Below are 19,648 nucleotides of genomic sequence, written 5' to 3' on the forward strand. Positions count from 1 at the left end.
AAATTAAAATTCTGTTTTAAGAGCAGGGCTTGAATAGCGTGCTGCAAATAAGGAATGGGGCCATACACTGAGCAAGGGGAAAAAATATTGAATAACTGCACATGAAGTGAGCATCATCCATCCTGTACAATGAATGACACAGGGGTCCTCTTAAAAAAAATAGTATGTGATTTTGTCATTAAAGAACCATCCTAATCCATATGCACAGGCAACCTTAATTCTGGCATTTCCTAACTTTTGAGGGCTTGATTTGCAACCTTCATAATGTCCTCTTAATAGTACTTTTTGGGTATAAATGAAAAATAGAATAGAGTATTAAAAACATGTATAAAGGGGAACAATTTTGGTGGAAGAATATTAGATCTCTTCCATCCTTCACATGTGATTTTATTGCAGATTACGAACCCCAGGATCAGGGCCGGCTCCAGGTACCAGCTTAACAAGCAGGTGCTTGGGGCGGCCAAGGAAGAGGGGCGGCACCTGCGACAATTCAGGGGCGGCAGGTCCCTCACTCCCTCTTGGAGCGAAGGACCTGCCGCTGCTGAGCGCGGCTTTTTTTTTTTCCAATTGCTGCCGCCGGTTGCGATCGTGGCTCTTTTTTTTTTTTTTTTGCTTGGGGCGGCAGAAATGCTGGAGCCGGCCCTGCCCAGGATGATACCCAAATTTGTATCACCACCATGCATCACACTCCAGCAACCCAATGTATATACTCAATATATTAACACCTTATTAAGGTGTACACTTGTAGTAGATTTATCTTTATGTCTCATATTAGAGGTTTTAAATCTATGCCTACATTGTACTTAATTCACCGATATGTCACTCCAGTTTTACACTAGAATAACTCCACTGAAATGAATGGAGGCACAATTGCATATAATTGGAGTAATGCAGAGTTGAATCGAACTTGATGTACCTGGATCAGAAATGGCTGAACATTGAAGTATGGGACTTTGATTTAGATGCTGATTTGAACCTTTTATATTGAGAAACCAGTTGGAAACGCATCAGGGGGTTCTAGTTTCGATCAGCTCAGTAATACAATAAGAGCAACTGTTTTCACTGAGATTATGCTTTTGCACTTCCAGCACTAGCCAGTACAAGTAATTAGTCAGGTGTTCCAAATATTTGAGTTGAACCAAACTTTTTCAAACCTCAAAACGGAGTCTGGGATTGTTTCAAGTTTAGTGAGAACTTCAGGTCAGATGTCTTTTAGTATCTGGTTTACCGATTCTTAATACTGATTTGTTTTATTGCCAACCAACATTGTTGGTTATGTAGAATATATACTTCATTTTGGTAAATAATGGCTTCTTATAGTTTGAGACAAATAAGAGATATTCACTTAACATTGTGGAAATATCTGTTATTGCACTTCTAAATATTCATTATCTCCTCTGATTACCTAGAGAAAAGCAAACAAAGCTGCTTTCCCTGAGAAAACAGCTTTAACTTTAACTTTCTATTCATTCTGCCTTTAGCAAATGTGCTTCTTTGCCAAACCATTACATTTTAGGGAATTGATTTTGTGACAGGGAGTAGGAGGGAGTCCCAGTGGGGACTATTGCACAGTTGGTAGAACAGGCAACTCAATATCAAGGGTTCTTGGTTCTATTTCTGGGGCTCTTGCTGCTTCATTGATACCCTTTGGGGAAGTTCTTGTTGATCAGTATACCCACAGAATATACCTCAGAGGGGTGTTGAGACTTAAATAAATAATTCTGAGTGAAGATTGTGTGATTGTAAGAATGAAGGTGTTATAGAAGTGCAAAATACCCTTTCCATTGTCTTTTTTAAATAGACATTTCTATGATGTCATTTTACAAATTTGATTTTGCATATATTAAATTACACCAACAGAATTCTTTAAAATAGGAAGTATGTGAAGCATTTCTTATTAATAAATCCGTTATTTTCAGTCATTTATTCGTGCACCATAAGAACTTAGTCTGCATTGAAATTTGGCTTTAACATCTCAAACCGGAGGAGAGTTTTTAATTTTTTTTTTTTCAAAATTAATTTCCTTTTAAATAAAAGTAATGCCCATTGAATTTGGGGGCAGAGGAAAGATAGGTCAGCAATTCAAATTGTCCTCTCTCAAGAAGTTAATAATGGATTTTTTCCCATCAGTTTTCCAATATATAATGTGGCTTAGACCAGTATAGTATTTCTGAACACACCTATTGACTGTTCCAATGGAGGCCCCCCAGGGTAGGAAAGCAGAGTTTGTCTACTCTATTTGAGTTATATAATACGATCTTCACTCACTGCTGTAAAGTGGCTCTGGACATCTTTACATGTCAGTTTTGCCTACTGCTTTCAGATGTCACCAGGCAAACTGTCATCGACTGCTTATGCTCACCATCAAGAAACAATTTCCTACTCTCTAGGCTTAAAACATGTACAGGGCCACCTTTCCACTGAGAACAAGGACATGAAAATTGCAGCTATTTTAGATGAACTGAACAATCAGTGGAGAGGGTTTAAATCAGTGATAAATGGTGGGAATAAAAACACTTTCATGTGCAGAGATGGGTTAAGGAGAATATGTAGTTTTGTTTTGTCTGGGTATCAAAATGTACAGTTTGTACGGAAATGTTCAGGTTCTTTTTAAATTGCTAGTAGATAAATTCTGCTTTGTATAGTATTTGCTAAATACCTGAAGGGAAGAGAGTGAGGTAGATCAGTAATTAAATATTTCCAGATTTGTTGAATGAGATATTTGACATAGACGATGTTTGGATATTAAAATAGATACAAATAAGCAATCACTACATAAGATTTCAGCTGTTAGATCAAGCTAAGCTTTGTATTTTAGATATTTACTTACTTTCTGATTTGTTAAATGTGACTATTGTCACCTCCAACCACAAGAAGGTACATTATGTTTTTACTAAGTCTGATAATTGTATACATTTTTATGGTTGCATCATCATTTTTTTAGATTGGTCTGGCCAGTTTATAATTTTGACATTTGTATGCAGATGAATTTCACCAGGACAAGCTGTGTAAGACTTTGTAATCTTGGGAGTATTTTCTGAAGCATCCTTTCAGCTCACCAGACACATAAATCTGGCTCTGTTAATAAAAGGGAATTTGTATGAACAGTAAGGACAATAACATATACCAAGTTATCAAATTGACTAACTTTAGATCAAGCAATGCAGACTAGGACATTCAGAACAAAAAAGCCTCAGAGATCTTGTTTTATCTAATGTGAATGTCACTCAAAGGTAGTTTCTAACATTGTATTTTGCAAAGCACAGTCTTTTTTGTACTTGTAATTGTACCTTGTATTGAAAGCCACAATATAAAGTGTTGGCTGAAATATTGCAGGAAGGAGATTGTATTGTATCATGTGTGTATGCATCTTGAAAGTTCATTATGAAAGTGTAGAAGACATCAGGGAAAATAAATATGGAATACAAAAGCATTAATTTTATATAAAATGTGCTAATCAGTTTTATTATTGCAGGCAGGTGCTATGATGTTTGATTTGTATGTTTGTTTTTCTGCTGGTTTTATTAAATGAACGTGTGGGTTTTGATGGATGTTTTCACTGAAAGGATATGCAACATGTAGAATCTAGTTAACAGAGCCCTAAAACATCTGTTTTGTTGACAAAATACTATAAGTGACAGCACTTTATCACGCAGGGAAAGTATTTGCACCTTTCCCACCTGTCCTTGTTTTTCACCTTTTCTTCTGATCCCTTTTCCTTGTCAACGTTTTAGATATGTAGTACAAATAGATATTAAAAAACTGGGATTGTGCACAAATTATATAATAAATTATATGCTGACTATTTTCCCTTTCAAACAGTTTACTATTAGGTAACGCTTCCAGCAAATCTAAAAGAATTATCTGTCTTAAAATTTCAAGAAAGTAATACGACAAAATGTCAATATTGTAAATTTACACACAGCCTCAAAACTCGGCATTGGTTATTCTGGTATCCAAACAGTCTTGCTGTGCTAATGTTCAGGACCTACATTGGAGGTTTTATGCCTGACATATAGAGGAATTGTAAGCCCTGGGATGGGATGTCAGCCTGCTAAGGATTAATGAGCATAATGAGATGACCATGTGGCTCATTAAGGATTTAGATGTTCTTCTTGTGACAAAGCAGAACAAAAAAGCAGAGATAAGTCCAAATGCCACATATGCATTAGTTGATACCGATTAGTTGAAAACCACTTCTTGTTTACATGTATGAAATTTAACTACAATCAAATTGGCAAGGTGCAAGGGTGTTTTCCAATACATAAAACCAGAATCCTCAAATACTACCGAGCTGGAGAGGGCTCAGAGGTTGAACAAGCCTCTTAGTAACAGACTCAGCCGTTGGGCCCTGTAAGAGTTGCATTGTTTATATATAATAAAAATTAAGACCCTAATTCTGCACTGAGAACCACACATTCAGAGCCCCACTGAAGTTAGTGGGGTGACATGTGGTACAGGAGTCTGCCTGCAGAGTTCTTAATGCTGAAGTGGTCCCAAGTTTCTTGCCCCTCTTCTTGCCAAGGCATCTTGAAAGGATAGACCCATGTGTACCAATGCACACCCAATGAATGGAATGTGTAGCTCTAGGCCCCATTTCAGCAGCGGGGGGTTGGGAAGAGCCAAATATCCCCCTCAAGCAAAGTGAATCTTTCCTTCCCAGATCCATACACAGAGGCCTCCATGCACACAGTCCTCTCACTCCCCTATGGAAGCGTGGGCAAGGCAGCCCCATGCAGAGTGGGGTGATCCTGGACAGAAAATGGGTTATATTTAATGGTGGAAGCAGCAAAACATTGTTCCACATTCAGCCCAGAAAAACTGTTTGGCCTTGTTTAACGCTTGCCCCCCCATTCCCCTTTGCTAAGCACTCTTGCTGTTGCTATGACCAGGTCAGTTAACATAAGGGGAACAGTCACCTGTTGAGCTCCCCATCAGTTCCTGAAGCTATTTATGGGGGAGAAACTGCATAGACATAGACCCTCTCACCACCCCTTACCACACCACTCCAGTAAAGCATACAGAAGAGGGTATTTGAAGCCAAGTTTCTGCTGCACTGACTGGGAGTCCAGTAATCCCTGGAACCTGCCTCATTCGTGCCCATTTTCCTTCTCAGCCCCAGCCCACAAACTGACACCTGGTTCTAGGAGGGAGTTGGGAGCCCTCTTCCTCCCACCTCGACCAGCCAGAAGAGAAACTCCTGCAACCCCCACTACTGCTGCTGCTTTGAGGAACAACCTCCAAGAAGGGGAGCCACCTATTAAAGTCTCAATGAAGTCATGAGAGGCAGAAACATGGTGGGTTGAGACTCCTGCAGGTGTCTGGAGGTGGAAGGGTTAATGGATTAGGGAGGCAGGAGAGAATGACACTGATGGATTTATTGAGAAGCAAAGCGAAGGGCAAAGCATTTTATCCAGGGTCTGCCACATGCATCAGTTTTGAGGCAGAACGTTTGGGACCCTCATGTTCAGATGTATCAGCATGTCAGAGTCATCCGGCTGCTTATGAAGAAAGACACATCCACGTTATAGATAAACTAGGTTCAAAAACAGAAAGCTACCGCAGAGCACAGCAGCAGGAAAGAAAAATTAGGACCATCTTCCTATCTGTTTGGAGAGTACCTAACACAAAGAAGTGCTTGATTCAGACTAAGGCCTCTCCTCTTTAGCATATGGAAAATACTCTGTTGTATCTCATGGATTCATACAATTGTTGCTAAAATCAGCATTTGCAAGCTGGTAGTGAAAGTGCTGTTGATATGTATCAATTTGGACTCAATGAACGGCAGTTACCATGGTGTGGCAAGTGTTGAGTTTTTAATGGGGCCGCTATATCAGAGGCCAGAACAAGCACTTAAAGTGCAACTACATTGTTTCTACTTTAAAAGTTGTCAACTGTCACACTAGAGAGCTCTTTGCTGAGCATTGCTATCCAAATAGGTTAGTGTACACAGATTTATTTTAAGAGACCATTTCAGGCTTGACAATTCCAATGGGAATTTTGGCTGCTAAAGATCTGCCCTTAGTTAGATAAATAGTTAAAAATTCAGTCAAGAATTCCATCACTAGCTTTTTAAAGATGCAGTATGGATCGGAAGAATCTACAGCCCATAATTGTGTGAACAACTGTTCATTATCGCTTGAAAGAAGATTTGAACTGATGGGTGAAAACTCATATTCCTGCTCCATGGCTCTGGGTTAAACCTGAAGATCTGCAGCCATGTTGAAATGGAATGGTGCAGACAAGAGAAGAGCAAGTGCCTTGAGAAACCAAAGGAAAAGGTAATTAGGAAGACATGGTCATACTTGGATAAGTGGATGAAAGTCCATATAGGTAAACAGTCTTTTGTTTTTTAATGGACATACCTGAGACCTAACTCATGTTTCCTTAAAACTACCGTAATGTTTCAGACCTTATGCAAAAGTTGACCAACTTTGTGGGTGAATGACTCTGCAGTGTCCATGTGCTTGGAAACTGCTTAGATATTTATCAGTCTAATCATTTCTTATCCAAAGTTACGTGTTGATCTCTGGTATGCATTAGATCCAAGTTCTGTAAGGCTAATTTTTGAAGCTGACAGATTTCCAATACCACTCAAAGATGATGGAGGTTAGGGCATGGGAGATAGTCAGCTAGTTCCTTAAAAAAACAATACGTAACAAAACACTTGGTACATGGAGGGGAGTTGCTAGCTGCCCTCTTGTTTTAGGATGGGAGGGCAGGTTGCTGACCACAGCTCCTCCACCCCATAAGAAACCATGAAGTAGGAAGGTAAAGTTGAGTCCTGTTGGGAAGAAGTAAATTCCCTTGGTTGCAGTGGAAAAATAATGGTTTCATTATGATTCATAATAAATAGTATTGATTTTACTTGGAAGGCACTCAGATACTATGGTGATGGTGGCAGTATAAATCCCTAAGACAGTGAGAGAACCACATATATTCAGTGTTGTATAATAGTAGTAGCAGCAGCTCCAATTAGGAAGGGAATGAAAGCTTTAAATATCCATTACTTAAAACAGCAGAGTGCAAAGAGATATATTTAGAATATTTGGTGTTCCTCTATCCCAAAACACAGCCATTAAAGCATTTCTGTTGTCTTTTGGGTGAGGAAGGGAGAGAAGAAATACAAAGGCCACCACTCAGCAGTGCCAACCCACAAAGTTTCTGAAGCAACAAGACTGTGCATTTTGACCTCAGACTTTGTTGACATGGTGCTGTCCAAATCCCTTATTGGCATTGTTTTGTTGTGCACTGCAGTAATTCAGTACAAATAGAATTTTACTTTGTTCCTTTAATTACATAGTAAGAAGCTGGTACTGATTGGGTAAATGCAAAGCAGTATTTTTTTGTAACCACAGTGCATTTTACATAGTGCTTACCTTTTGATACATACTTTGATACAGTGACCTAGGGATATGTTAGTGTAATTATGATGGAACTAATGTTGCAGAGTGGGACAGGCCATTCAAGGCAGGAAAGGGTTCAGTAGACCTAGGTCAGGTTTCAACACCTCTTTAAGGCAACTTGTAATCAAAGAGAAGAGTAAATCTGATGCCTGACCAGCTCCTGTTAACGGCCAAACAAATTCAGCAGACTTCCTTCATCAAAGTCCCAAGCATAAGGTGTGGCAACTTTTAAAATGCAGCTCACCTTACTCAAGTATCAGGAAGAATCACACTTCTCATTTGGTCTCTGACGCTTCCTAGAGATTCCCCCACCTTCCTCCCTGACACCGCTATTCCCAATCCCCAACTCTTCAGAGCACATTGCACTGGGAGGAATTAAGTAATTTCTCACCACTGACCTTGACTTGCAATCCTGCACATCCTTACACGCAGGATAGGCTATCCTTCCTCCAGCCAGGGACAGAGGACTAACACCATCCCGATGACCTTTCAATAGGCTCTGTGTACCCTGTCAGACAAATGAGAACTAGCAAGGTACTGATGTCCCTCTTTCTACCAGATATTTCTTTTGGCCACCCAAATGGTGCAAGCCTGTAAGAACTTTGGCCATTTAAGCAGAGCAACATGATCCATTGAGTAGATTGGCTATTGTACGTTACTTTATCCTCTCCCAGCAGGGACGTTCATGGCTGCCTCTTGCGGAAGGGACGTTTTCTGACACATCTCAAGCACAGCACAACAACACTGTTAATAGACCGTGGCTGTCTCATTTGTAGACTCTATTCATTTGACAGCTAAGAATTATCAGTACTGATGTTTCGCTCCCTCTCTCTCTTTTTTCCCAAGCTAGTGATTTGTCTGTGTTATGGGTAGGCTTGACAAACCATTACGCATTAGCAGCTGAGATGTTGTTTGAAATGGGAAAATTGCTAGCAAACTGCTCCATTAGCAAGCCGAGTAACAAATTCTTTTTCCCCCCAATGAAAAAGAGATAGCTGAGACCCAAATTAATATGGCTGTCTCCCCCACTCTGCTATGGGCATTACTCTTCAAGACAAATGGCTTTGTCATTCCAAAGAATGTGATCTGGCTCTAAGAAAGCTGCGTTAGGTGGTTGTTTTTTATCTTTTTGTGTTTTCCTGCATGTGTTTGAGTAGTGTAAGCACCAGCTGAGGAGATGACAAAAAGATTTGTACCCCAGTGAACCTTGAGATGGATTAGGATGGGATTTCGAGTGCTTATTCTTTGCCAAAGGATCATTTGTCACCTTTAAGTGCGTCCTTTCCCCCTTGCTTTTTCTAACTGTTTTGTTTACTATCTGCTCTTAGTGCCACAAAGTCATTTAAAAATCAAAAAGATCTCCCATGTCATATTATTAGAAGAAAAATATATTTGAATCCATCAGGCTTTCTGCATTTTCCAGGCTCTGATACTTTATTAGAGGGGAATAAAGGAAATTGCTCTTGTCCTTTGACATCCACTGTCATTGAAGCTTTAAAAGTAAAACTTCCAAAGGCAGACACAACACTGTTCATATCAGAAGGGGGAAGTGCAGCATCTGTAATACATCTGGGCAGTATGAACGGTGCTCTCAGGCAGCAGCTGACATGGCAGAATGAAGAGGATAACTGAATGGACGAGCAAAAGCCCATGAGAAAGTTGAACGGTACCTTTCATATAGAGTCATTTATTCCATCATTCTTTACAGTGTGGTCTCATGGATTCCACTTGTTCAGTGCTGTGTCTGTTAAATACAGATGGTTGCAAAATATTAGTGAAAATGAAATTTGGATGAAGAATGGAAACAAATTTTCCTGAATTTTTTTCTTCATTTTCCAACTATTTACTTTTACATTTTCACTTCAAATCCAAACTGTACAGAAATCTAGAACAGGGGCGAAAGGGTTCAAATAGCCAAGTCAGATTATTCTTTTGTGCTTGCATCTTTCATCAGAAGATCTCAGAATGTCTCTCAAAAATTGTTTCCTCATATTCCAGAGAGGCAAGTAAAAGGTACATAATGGATCACTTCACCAACCACTGAAATCTCAGACACCTCTGCTATAGAACAATAGTTGCTCTTTAACAACATACAGCAACACCATCCAATGCACTAGGACATGGGCTAAAGAATGCTGTCTACCTGAAGATGCAAATTAGATCAATTTCATTCTGCCTAGCTCTACTCTTAAAATAGAATTTAACCAAGATGTTCAGATTACCACACACACCATTTCTTCTATTTATTTATTTATTTATTTTTGCAAAGTGTTACATGATCTAGTAACATTTTGCATCTCATGTGAAAGATTGTTCTTCTAGCAGCACTGTTCCCCATTATTCAATGGTGAGTCAGCACTGACTCAGAGTGAAGAGTGACCTCTCAGAACCATAAGCACCTCTTCTGGCAGAACCTAATTGTTCCTTGGATATCTCTCATCTAATATTGACCTGTATGCATGTTGCTTAGCTAGTGAGGTTAGACAGGGTAGTATTACTAACTAGTAATGTGAATCACTTATGTTGTTCACATTTCTAATAATATAAAACTTAATTGCCATTTTCAACCTGTACCTACAGCTCCATAATGTGCATTTATGAATAAAGAAATTGTAAAGCCCAAGTTTCTACTTCATATTTTCCGATTACTCGTTTTAATATTATACAGTAAATGTCGACTGTGCTTTGTGGCAAGTTTTGAATCTACATGCATCTACTTGCCTGACCTCATTATCATGATAGGGCCCACTAAGCATAATCTGTTCGGCCTAGTCCCCCACAGAAAGGACTTCTTAAAAAATAAATAAAATCAAGAGCTTATTGCAGAACTAAGCTGAAAATGCAGCAGCATGTGATACCACCCTTGACCATCTATTTTCATCACAGGCCATCTGCTGCTCATTTGTGGTGAATGGCGAAGAACTCAATGCTGCTTCTGAGTGTTACTGGCCAACTCCCTGGGAAACAACCCTCTGGAATCGTAATTTCTCTTTCTTTCCCCTGACTTTATCCTCCTCTAGATTATTTATTTTTCGCATTTGCAGGAGGTGTGGACTTTAATCCCTGGTGATTGCAATTTGGTGTGTGTGCATGTTGGGGAAGTGGGGGAAGGGGAGTTGCTATCTTTTACATATAAATGCTTCTGTTCTTTATGTGTGACATTTTCCTGTGTACTTCAAAGAATTATTAATACAGGACCAAGTTTTCACCCAGCCTAACCTCATCTTGCAATTCTGTTCAATTGATTGCTCCTGTGGAAATGGATATGCACCTCTGAAGCATGTGAAACCCCAATTTGTGTCCCCAAAGTGGGTAGTTGGGCAAACAACTCCCTACTTTGTTCATAGAAATTAGTGCACATGCAAACTTTTGTGAGTTTGTAAAGCAAAAGGCTTTGCTGAAAAATTGACCTCCGAATGTCTAGGAAAAGTCTGTTGTAACTCTGGGAAGCACATGCACACTAAAACACCAGTGTGCTGATATTCGCAGCAATTTGCATTTCACTGCTCATTCCCCTGCAGTACAGTGCATGTGCGTACCATACTATTTAGGACTAACTGGGAGGGAAATCTTGTAGAGAGACTCAAATCACAAAATAATTGAGATAAGTCAGATAATGGATCCACAAAATAGGAATGGTAACAGTAATGCTTAATGGCAATGACTACATACGCATTGTTTTACTTGCTCTTCAGTTCCACTAAACTGTTTCCTGTAAGACAGCCAAAATAGTGAAAATGTATTGGGGGAAGTGGGATTTTTGTTTACTCATTGCAGGCACAGATCATTTGGAGGATATTCTCTGAAGCAAAGAGCTATAGGCTTCATAAGCTCCCTCTTCATTCTCCTGCAGTCCTTTAAGACACACATGCTTCACCTTCTTGCTGCACTGCATTTTATCTCCATACTCATACTTTCACATTTTTGTTTCTCGATTCCATGTGGTTGCAGCAGTAATCAATGCTGATTAACTCCATGTCATCTCAGGGAGTTGTTTTCTTAAGTACCTATCACCACGATTGCTTTTAAAGAAAGGAGTGTGTTGGGTTGCCTTGGCCCCTTTGGGATCAGTGAGGTGCTTTTGTATTTCAACCCTCTATCATTTCCAACAAGAGTGATTGGTGGCCATGCCAACACAGTTAAAACTCAGGATTATATGAAGTTCTTTTTGTAAAATAGAGGCTTAGTAGATTTCAATGCCAGTGTCAGATTTGGATATAAGAATTTTTGATAACATGATAAATTTAGTATTTTGAGTTTAGCTTATTGGGATTCGCTTTTATTATTAACTAGGGAGATCACACGGCCTGTTCTTGAGGATTATGGGAACCTTTTAAAATGTCTACTTAGAAACTTTTTTATGAAAAAATATTTTAAAAGCTTATTTAAGTTTTATATTCCTAAATCAATCTTGCAATTTTTTGTGTTTTATTTTACAGTTAATCTCATCCATAGTGTTTTATATGAGATGCTTCTCTGTATATGGCATTAAAAATAGACCCTAGTATTCTGAGGTAGTGAAAAAGGTGTTTTGTTTCATCTCTTGGGACCTCTCCTTTTATTTCTTGAGTGGCATCAGAAGAGGCAAAAAACCTTATGCTTTGTATATAGCATTTTCTTTTTTCAAAGTATATCACAAATATATACTAATCCTTTCAAAACCTGTGTGAGGTAGATAATATAGCATTATTATTCCCAAATTACAAATTGTAAAAGTGATACAGAAGTTATTTTTAAGGCCTTGTCTAAAAAAGTGACACAGTGGGTTAATGACAGAGCCAGCTCTAGAACTTCAGAGTTTCTTGCTTTTACCCCCATGCTTTACAAACAGATCTACTTATCCATGAGAGAACATGGTCTAGTGGTCTGACATTGCAGACCAAATTCTATCTTAAGATAAGTGACTATATTGGGAGTTGTGGACATATGCGTAAAAAGTATTGTCTTAGATCTGAGTCAGCTTGAAAGCATCCTTTATCTACTTCAGAGAAGAATAATAGAGCAACTTCTTTGAGGTGGAAATTTGCCATCCTTTTGTAATAACTGCTTTGTACTTGGAGGGAATCGATATTTTTTACGTTATCCTTGGTGAGAAATATTACAATATACACCTCTACCCCGATATAACGCTGTCCTTGGGAGCCAAAAAATCTTACCATGTTACAGGTGAAACCGCATTATATTGAACTTGCTTTGATCCACTGGGGTGTGCAGCCCAGCCGCCCTGGAGCGCTGCTTTACCACGTTATATCTGAATTCGTGTTATATCAGGTTGTATTATATCAGGGTAGAGGTGTACATCGGAAATCTTTTATTAATTCAGTTGGCCCTGAAGATGCTGATGGTGATTTGCAATGTGTCTATCTTGAGAAAGGACAAAGTGAGCTTAGTGCCCACAGAACTAAATTTACCATCTTACTGTGAAATACTTTGTAGTTGGGTTTTCCTTTTTTTGGTAGAAATTTGGTTAGTCAGGAAGATGAATTTGTTTCCTAAAAAAGCCATTTGCTGAATTGTAGTTGCTTTCAAAAGAAAATCTGTTTCAAATATAGTTTTATATATTTGTACAAAAAGACGTTATAACATTTAATGTTATTCCTGCGTTACAATCTTATATTTAATGTTTACATTACTCTGTTTGTTTTTAGACGCTTGGAACAGAATTCCATCAAAACAGTTCCCCCTGGAGCTTTTTCCCAGTACAAGAAACTTAAGAGAATGTAAGTTTAAAAATAAGACTAAAATGGAAGATTATACTTGTAGCTTGTACTGTTTTGAATTTTATCTTCTTTATTTTTCAAATGTTGAAACTACTGAGGATTGTATAGATAAACTCTTCTTCAAAATATAAAGCAGCATGGAATTGGCCCAGGATGCTTAACAGTGCACGAAATCCTTAATAACATGCAGATTCACTTCTCTATTGTGTAGCATATGAAGTAATTAATTGATGTCCCCTTTATTTCTTTCTAAACATTGAATTCCTTTCCACAGAGAAGATTTTGAGTTATAATTTTCTCTTCTGCATTCAGATGTCTATTTGTAGGGTGAGCAGATGTCCTGTTTTTAAAGGGACAGTCCTGTTTTTAAGCCCTCCTGCAGGTGTCCCAACTTTTTTTTAAAAACGGGCAAATTGTCCCATATTTTCTGTCTCCCCCCATCAGTACTGGCAGGTCCTGCTGCTGGCCGGATCCCTGCTTGCCAGCCGCATGCCCACCAGCGTTGAGTGGGGAGTCCAGTAGCCGATGATTGGGGATGGGTGTGCAAGACTGGTGGTGGGGCAAAGCTGCAGCACATGGGGCTGGCTGATCCTCCTGCTGGTCCGTCAGCGCAGCCCCCTGCTGCGTACCGGCTCTTGGCCAGCAGGGCCCCACTCTCCGTCCTGTTTCCAGCCAGCACTGGCTGTGCGCTGCGAGCTGCGGTGGCTGGTGAGTGCAGGCAGGCGTCAGGCTGAGGCTGGTTATGTGTCGCCTCTGCTGCCCACCCATCAGCCCTTTACGTGCTCCCCCTCTCGCTGTCCTCTCCCTGCTTTGCCCCTTCACCCTCCCACAGCCCTGCTGCTCCTCCATATCTCCCCCGGTGGGGCGCGTCCTATTCCCAGTGCTGTGCAGAGAACCAGCCCCTGACTGGGGTGCTCAGCTCACCAACAGACTGGCCAGCAGGCTCCTTCCTTCTCCTATTATCTCTGGCTGAGTCGGCGCCCCGGGAAAACCCAAGACCCTCCGGCCCAGGCACTGACCAGGAGGAGCTGAGCTCTGTGTGTGCCAGAGCCACACACAGTGCTGGCACAGGGAAGCCTCTCTGCCCCTCAGCTCAGCTCTGGAGGGGGGGGAGTGATTTCCAGCCTGTTCGTGCCCCGACCCTGCAGGCTCCACAGCAGCCCCCCCAGGCAAGGGCTTAGCACATTCTTCATCTGCCCCCTGCTGCCCTGGGTCCTGCCCCCAGGGAGTGTGGGGCTGCTCCATCTCCTAGGCACCCTCCCTGCTGAGCCACCTCTCTGGCCAGGTTCACTGAAGCCCCTGCAGTCAGGTTCCCTGGGCCCTGGTGCACAATGCATCCTTAGGCCTTAACCCCTTCCTGCCCACGCTGTAGCCGGGGGACAGGAAGCGGCTGGGTTATGTCCGTGGCCAGCAGCAGCCTGGAGGTGTTAGCCGCCTTTCGACATTGTGCGGGCAGGAAGGGACAAGCCGCTTCCAGTCACAGTGACGGGAGGTTACGGGGGAAGAGATGAGCTCTTCAAAGACACAGGCCTGGTCATCCATCCCCCACCTTCCCCTGTGGCTGGAAGCAGCTGCTGTCGCTTCCTTCCTACACAGTGCCAAAAGGCTGCTGCTGGCTACATTCTGGTGCGAGCCTGGCAGAAATCTGGAGGGGGGCATGTGACCCTTCATGCTTCCTCCCCACATGTTGCCTTGGGAAGATGCGGAGCCAGGTACTAAGAGAGGTGGGTCCGTCCCGGGGGCCTAGCCAGGCATGGAGGGTGGAGAACGCCGGGCAAGGAAGGTTGGGTTGGTCGGTCACCCCCCCCCGTTCTTCTCTCTCACTTTCAGTATAGCTGTATGTATTTTTAAAGCTCTACTGTATTAGCGAACAAGTCAGTAATTTTTGTGAAAAATGACAGTCATTATTTGTTACTATTTTGTTACTATTTTTTTTCTGAGGTATTAATAATATTAAAACTTGATGATCCTTTATTATTATTTCTGTTTTCATGATTGGTGCCTTCCAACTGTCAAGATATAGAAAATGATGCTTTTTTTCCTAATCATTCAGGACCCAGTGTGATGCTTATTATGAAAAGGATAACACTAAAGATTTTGTGTGCAAGAATTCCATTAGCAAGTTACATTAATAGGCTTTTGAAGCACTGTTGGCATAGGCTTTTAGATTATTCTTGAAAATACTGTTAAGAAGTATTATTTAGTCTTGAGTGGAGCACAGGATCTGGTCCAAGAGATAACTGTAACTGGACCACTAGGAAATAGTGACCATAATATAATAACATTTAACATTCCTTGGCGGGAAGAACACCTCAACAGCCCAACACTGTGTCATTTAATTTCAGAAAGGGGAACTATGCAAAAATGAGGAGGTTAGTTAAACAGAAATTAAAAGGTACAGTGACTAGAGTGAAATCCCTGCAAGCTGCATGGACACTTTTCAAAGACACCATAATAGAGGCCCAACTTAAATGTATACCCCAAATTAAAAAACACAGTAAAAGAACTAAAAAAGAGCCATGTAAAAGAAGCAGTGGGAGATGAAAAGGCATCTTTTAAAAAATGGAAGTCAGATCCTAGTGAGGTAAATAGAAAGGAGCATAAACACTGCCAAATGAAATGTAAAAATTTAATAAGAAACATCAAAAAGGAGTTTGAAGAACAGCTAGCCAAAATCTCAAAAAGTAATAACAAAATGTTTTTTAAGTACATCAGAAGCAGGAAGCCTGCTAAACAACCAGTAGGGCCCCTGGATGATCGAGATACAAAAGGAGCACTTAAAGATGATAAAGTCATTGAGGAGAAACTAAATGAATTCTTTGCTTCAGTCTTCACGGCTGAGCCTGTTAGGGAGACTCCCAAACCTGAGACGTCCTTTGTAGGTGACAAATCTGAGGAATTGTCACAGATTAAAGTGTCACTAGAGGAGGTTTGGGAATTAATTGATAACCTTAACAGTAACAAGTCACCGGGACCAGATGGCATTCACCCAAGAGTTCTGAAAGAACTCAAATGTGAAATTTTGGAAGTATTAACTATGGTTTGTAACCTGTCCATTAAATCAGCTTCTGTACCCAATGACTGGAAGATAGCTAATGTAACGCCAATATTTAAAAAGGGCTCTAGAGGTGATCCCGGCAATTACAGATGGTAAGTCTAACATCAGTACCGGGCAAATTAGTTGAAACAATAGTAAAGAATAAAAATATCAGACACATAGAAGAACATAAATTGTTGGGCAAAAGTCAACATGGTTTCTGTAAAGGGAAAACATGTCTTACTAATCTATTAGAGTTCTTTGAAGGGGTCAACAAACATGTGGACATGTGTACTTAGCTTTCCAGAAAGCCTTTGACAAGGTCCCAAAGGCTCTTATGTAAATTAAGTTGTCATGGGATAAGAGGGAAGATCCTTTCATGGATTGAGAACTGGTTAAAATACAGGGAACAAAGGGTAGGAATAAACGGTAAATTTTCAGAATAGAGAGGGGTAACTGGTGTTCCCCAAGGGTCAGACCTAGGACCAATCCTATTCAACTTATTCATAAATGATCTGGAGAAAGGGGTAAAGAGTGAGATGGCAAAGTTTGCAGATGATACTAAACTGCTCAAGATAGTTAAGACCAAAGCAGACTGTGAAGAACTTCAAAAAGATCTCACAAAACTAAGTGAATGGGCAACAAAATGGCAAATGAAATTTAATGTGGATAAATGTAAAGTAATGCACATTGGAAAAAATAACCCCAACTGTACATACAATATGATGGGGGCTAATTTAGCTACAACTAATCAGGAAAGAGATCTAGGAGTCATCTTGGATAGTTCTCTGAAGACGTCTATGCAGCGTGCTGCGGCAGTCAAAAAAGCAAACAGGATGTTAGGAATCATTAAAAAAGGGATAGAGAATAAGACGGAGAATATCTTATTGCCCTTATATAAATCGATGGTATGCCCACATCTTGAATACTGTGTACAGATGTGGTCTCCTCATCTCAAAAAAGATATACTGGCATTAGAAAACATTCAGAGAAGAGCAACTAAAATGATTAGTAGTTTGGAACGGGTCCCATATGAGGAGTGATTAAAGACGCTAGGACTTTTCAGCTTGGAAAAGAGGAGACTAAGGGGGGATATGATAGAGGTATATCAAATGAGTGGTGTGGAGAAAGGAATAAGGAAAAGTTTACTTGTTCCCATAATATAAGAACTAGGGGCCACCAAATGAAATTAATGGGCAGCAGGTTTAAAACAAATAAAAGGAAGTTCTTCTTCACACAGTGCACAGTCAGCCTGTGGAACTCCTTGCTTGAGGCGGTTGTGAAGGCTAGGACTATAACAGGGTTTAAAAGAGAACTAGATAAATTCATGGAGGTTAAGTCCATTAATGGCTATTAGCCAGGATTGGAAAGGAATGGTGTCCCTAGCCTCTGTTTGTCAGAGGGTGGAGATGGATGGCAGGAGAGAGATCACTTGATCATTGCCTGTTAGGTTCACTCCCTCTGGGACACCTGGCATCGGCCTCTGTTGATAGACAGGATACTGGGCTGGATGGACTTTTGGTCTGACCCAGTATTGCCATTCTTATGTTCTTATGTTCTTATTAAAAATAGGTTTTTGCAATTTAAAAATGTATATGCATGTAGATATGGGAAAGACAGCCTTTATTGCAGTTCTGATTCTACACAGCCTTATTACTATTCCTGCCATGATAGTGAAACAGTAAACCATTATGCCAGATGTTAATTTTACATTATTTATCCACTTTTAGCAAGGAAATCCCCAAGTGCTTCACACACTTTATTGACACTGAAGAGATGGCTTCCATGGAGATCAAGAGATGTCCTTGTCAGTGTGTGGCAGGATTAATGTGACATTTCTCTGTCTCCTTAGTGAGGTTCAGAATTGTTGTGGGACAGTGAGGATCTGTAATCTGGACCAGTGCTCATCAGGGTTTGTGAAATCTAGTGGAGATCTATTTGTTCCATTACTATTTGTAGTTATTGCCATCTCCCTTTGGGACTGCAAGATGCTAGTATTACTAATGTAAGCATGAATTGTGGTCAAGAAACTCGCTCTTAATACTAAAAGGCTCACCATGTTGTCTCTAATCTTAATATTTTGGGAGATAGTGTTGAGAAGATTATAATTAGACATCTCTGGCATCATCGGAAGTCTTCAGATTTTCTTAGCTCCTTTCTCTCTGCTGTTAGACCTAATTATGGTATGACATGGAGACTATGCTGGCTTCATTGGCTGATGACCTTCTAATGTGGGGAAAAGCGCACTTGTTCATGCTGATTCTTTAGAAATGGCAGGAGCCTTTGATATCAGAGGGATTAATAACATGTCTGGGGGCCCTAACAGGAGTATACCAAGGAGAACAAAAGTTTCTCCATTTTTTCTCTGAAAGCAATCAGAGGGTGATATTATGCCAATGCTGTGGAGTACCAGAAGGTTGTATCCTACTACTTCTGCTGTTCAGTCTACATGTGAGGATGTTAGGATGTTATTTCAATATTTTGATGTTACTTAGCTCAGTTTCCTAAAAGATGGTGAAGTTTTTGTTTCCCAATGTGTGGCTGAGCTTAGACCTTGAGTTGGAGCTGGTTAGCTGAGGCTCCAACTAAATGAGACAGGTGGGATGAGGGCAACATCCTGAGGAGAGGGAAGAAATTATAGCTGTTCCCTGGATTAAGAAATTATGCTTGCTTTAATTAAAACTCACTATTTAGAGTGGATGCTTAACTGCCACTGGATGTTCAGGTAGCAGCAGTATCCAAGAGAACTTATGCCATCTTCTCTTGGTTGCAACCTTTCATCTGTCATGGTCTTCATTACAGTTATTCATGCCTCCACACATGGTTAACTACTGCAACTCAATTTATCTATCTCAGAAGGAAGATTTCACCCTTCTAGTAGACAAATATATGATTGCATAGTCTAGGGATTTGAAAATTTATAGAAACATCACTAAGCCATCTCCTACTATTTTACTTGTGCTTCTCAGGTGCATTTTGGGCACAAGACTGAGGACTCCAGCCCCCAGAAAGGTGTGGCTATAACAATATAACTGCACTTCTTTCTGATGTTTAACATTTACACCTTTCATCTTAGCAATAAACAGGTCACAAAGTTTCACAACCATCCAACTAATGTTGCAATATGACTGTTCCTCAAATTATTTTATGAATTGTGGGTTTGTTTGTTTTTCATTTTTCAACCAGCTCTAAACATTATTCAGTAGTTTGTCTCAAAAGCTCTTACAGAGGGCAGTAAAGAAACTTAAATCATCTTCATATGCTATACAAGAAACACAAGATATGCCTTCTTCCCTGCTGCAGAGATAGAAGCGATTTGCACTCCTACACAGCATCTGCGTGCAGTCACCCTCAAGAGCAGTGGTGGGCAACCCACGTGGCCCGTCAGGGTAGTCTTCTGGCAGGCCGTGAGACAGTGTTTACATTAACCATCCACAGGCATGGCCGCCCGCAACTCCCAGTGGCTGCAGTTTGCCGTTCCCGGC

The 19,648-nt window shown here is 40.5% G+C and overlaps 1 protein-coding gene across 2 annotated transcripts in view; it reads left to right on the forward strand.

The window, feature by feature from the left end:
- Positions 1-19,648, forward strand: part of SLIT3 (slit guidance ligand 3) — a 793,796-nt gene that overhangs the window by 523,603 nt on the left and 250,545 nt on the right. For both annotated transcript variants that reach the window (XM_005295705.5, XM_065554865.1), the window contains one exon: positions 13,055-13,126. In XM_005295705.5, coding sequence (XP_005295762.1) covers positions 13,055-13,126 — 72 coding nt within the window. The remainder of the gene's footprint in view (positions 1-13,054; positions 13,127-19,648) is intronic.

This window comes from Chrysemys picta, chromosome 8 (assembly GCF_011386835.1).
Source record: "Chrysemys picta bellii isolate R12L10 chromosome 8, ASM1138683v2, whole genome shotgun sequence".
In the NCBI taxonomy this organism is placed as follows: domain Eukaryota; kingdom Metazoa; phylum Chordata; order Testudines; family Emydidae; genus Chrysemys; species Chrysemys picta.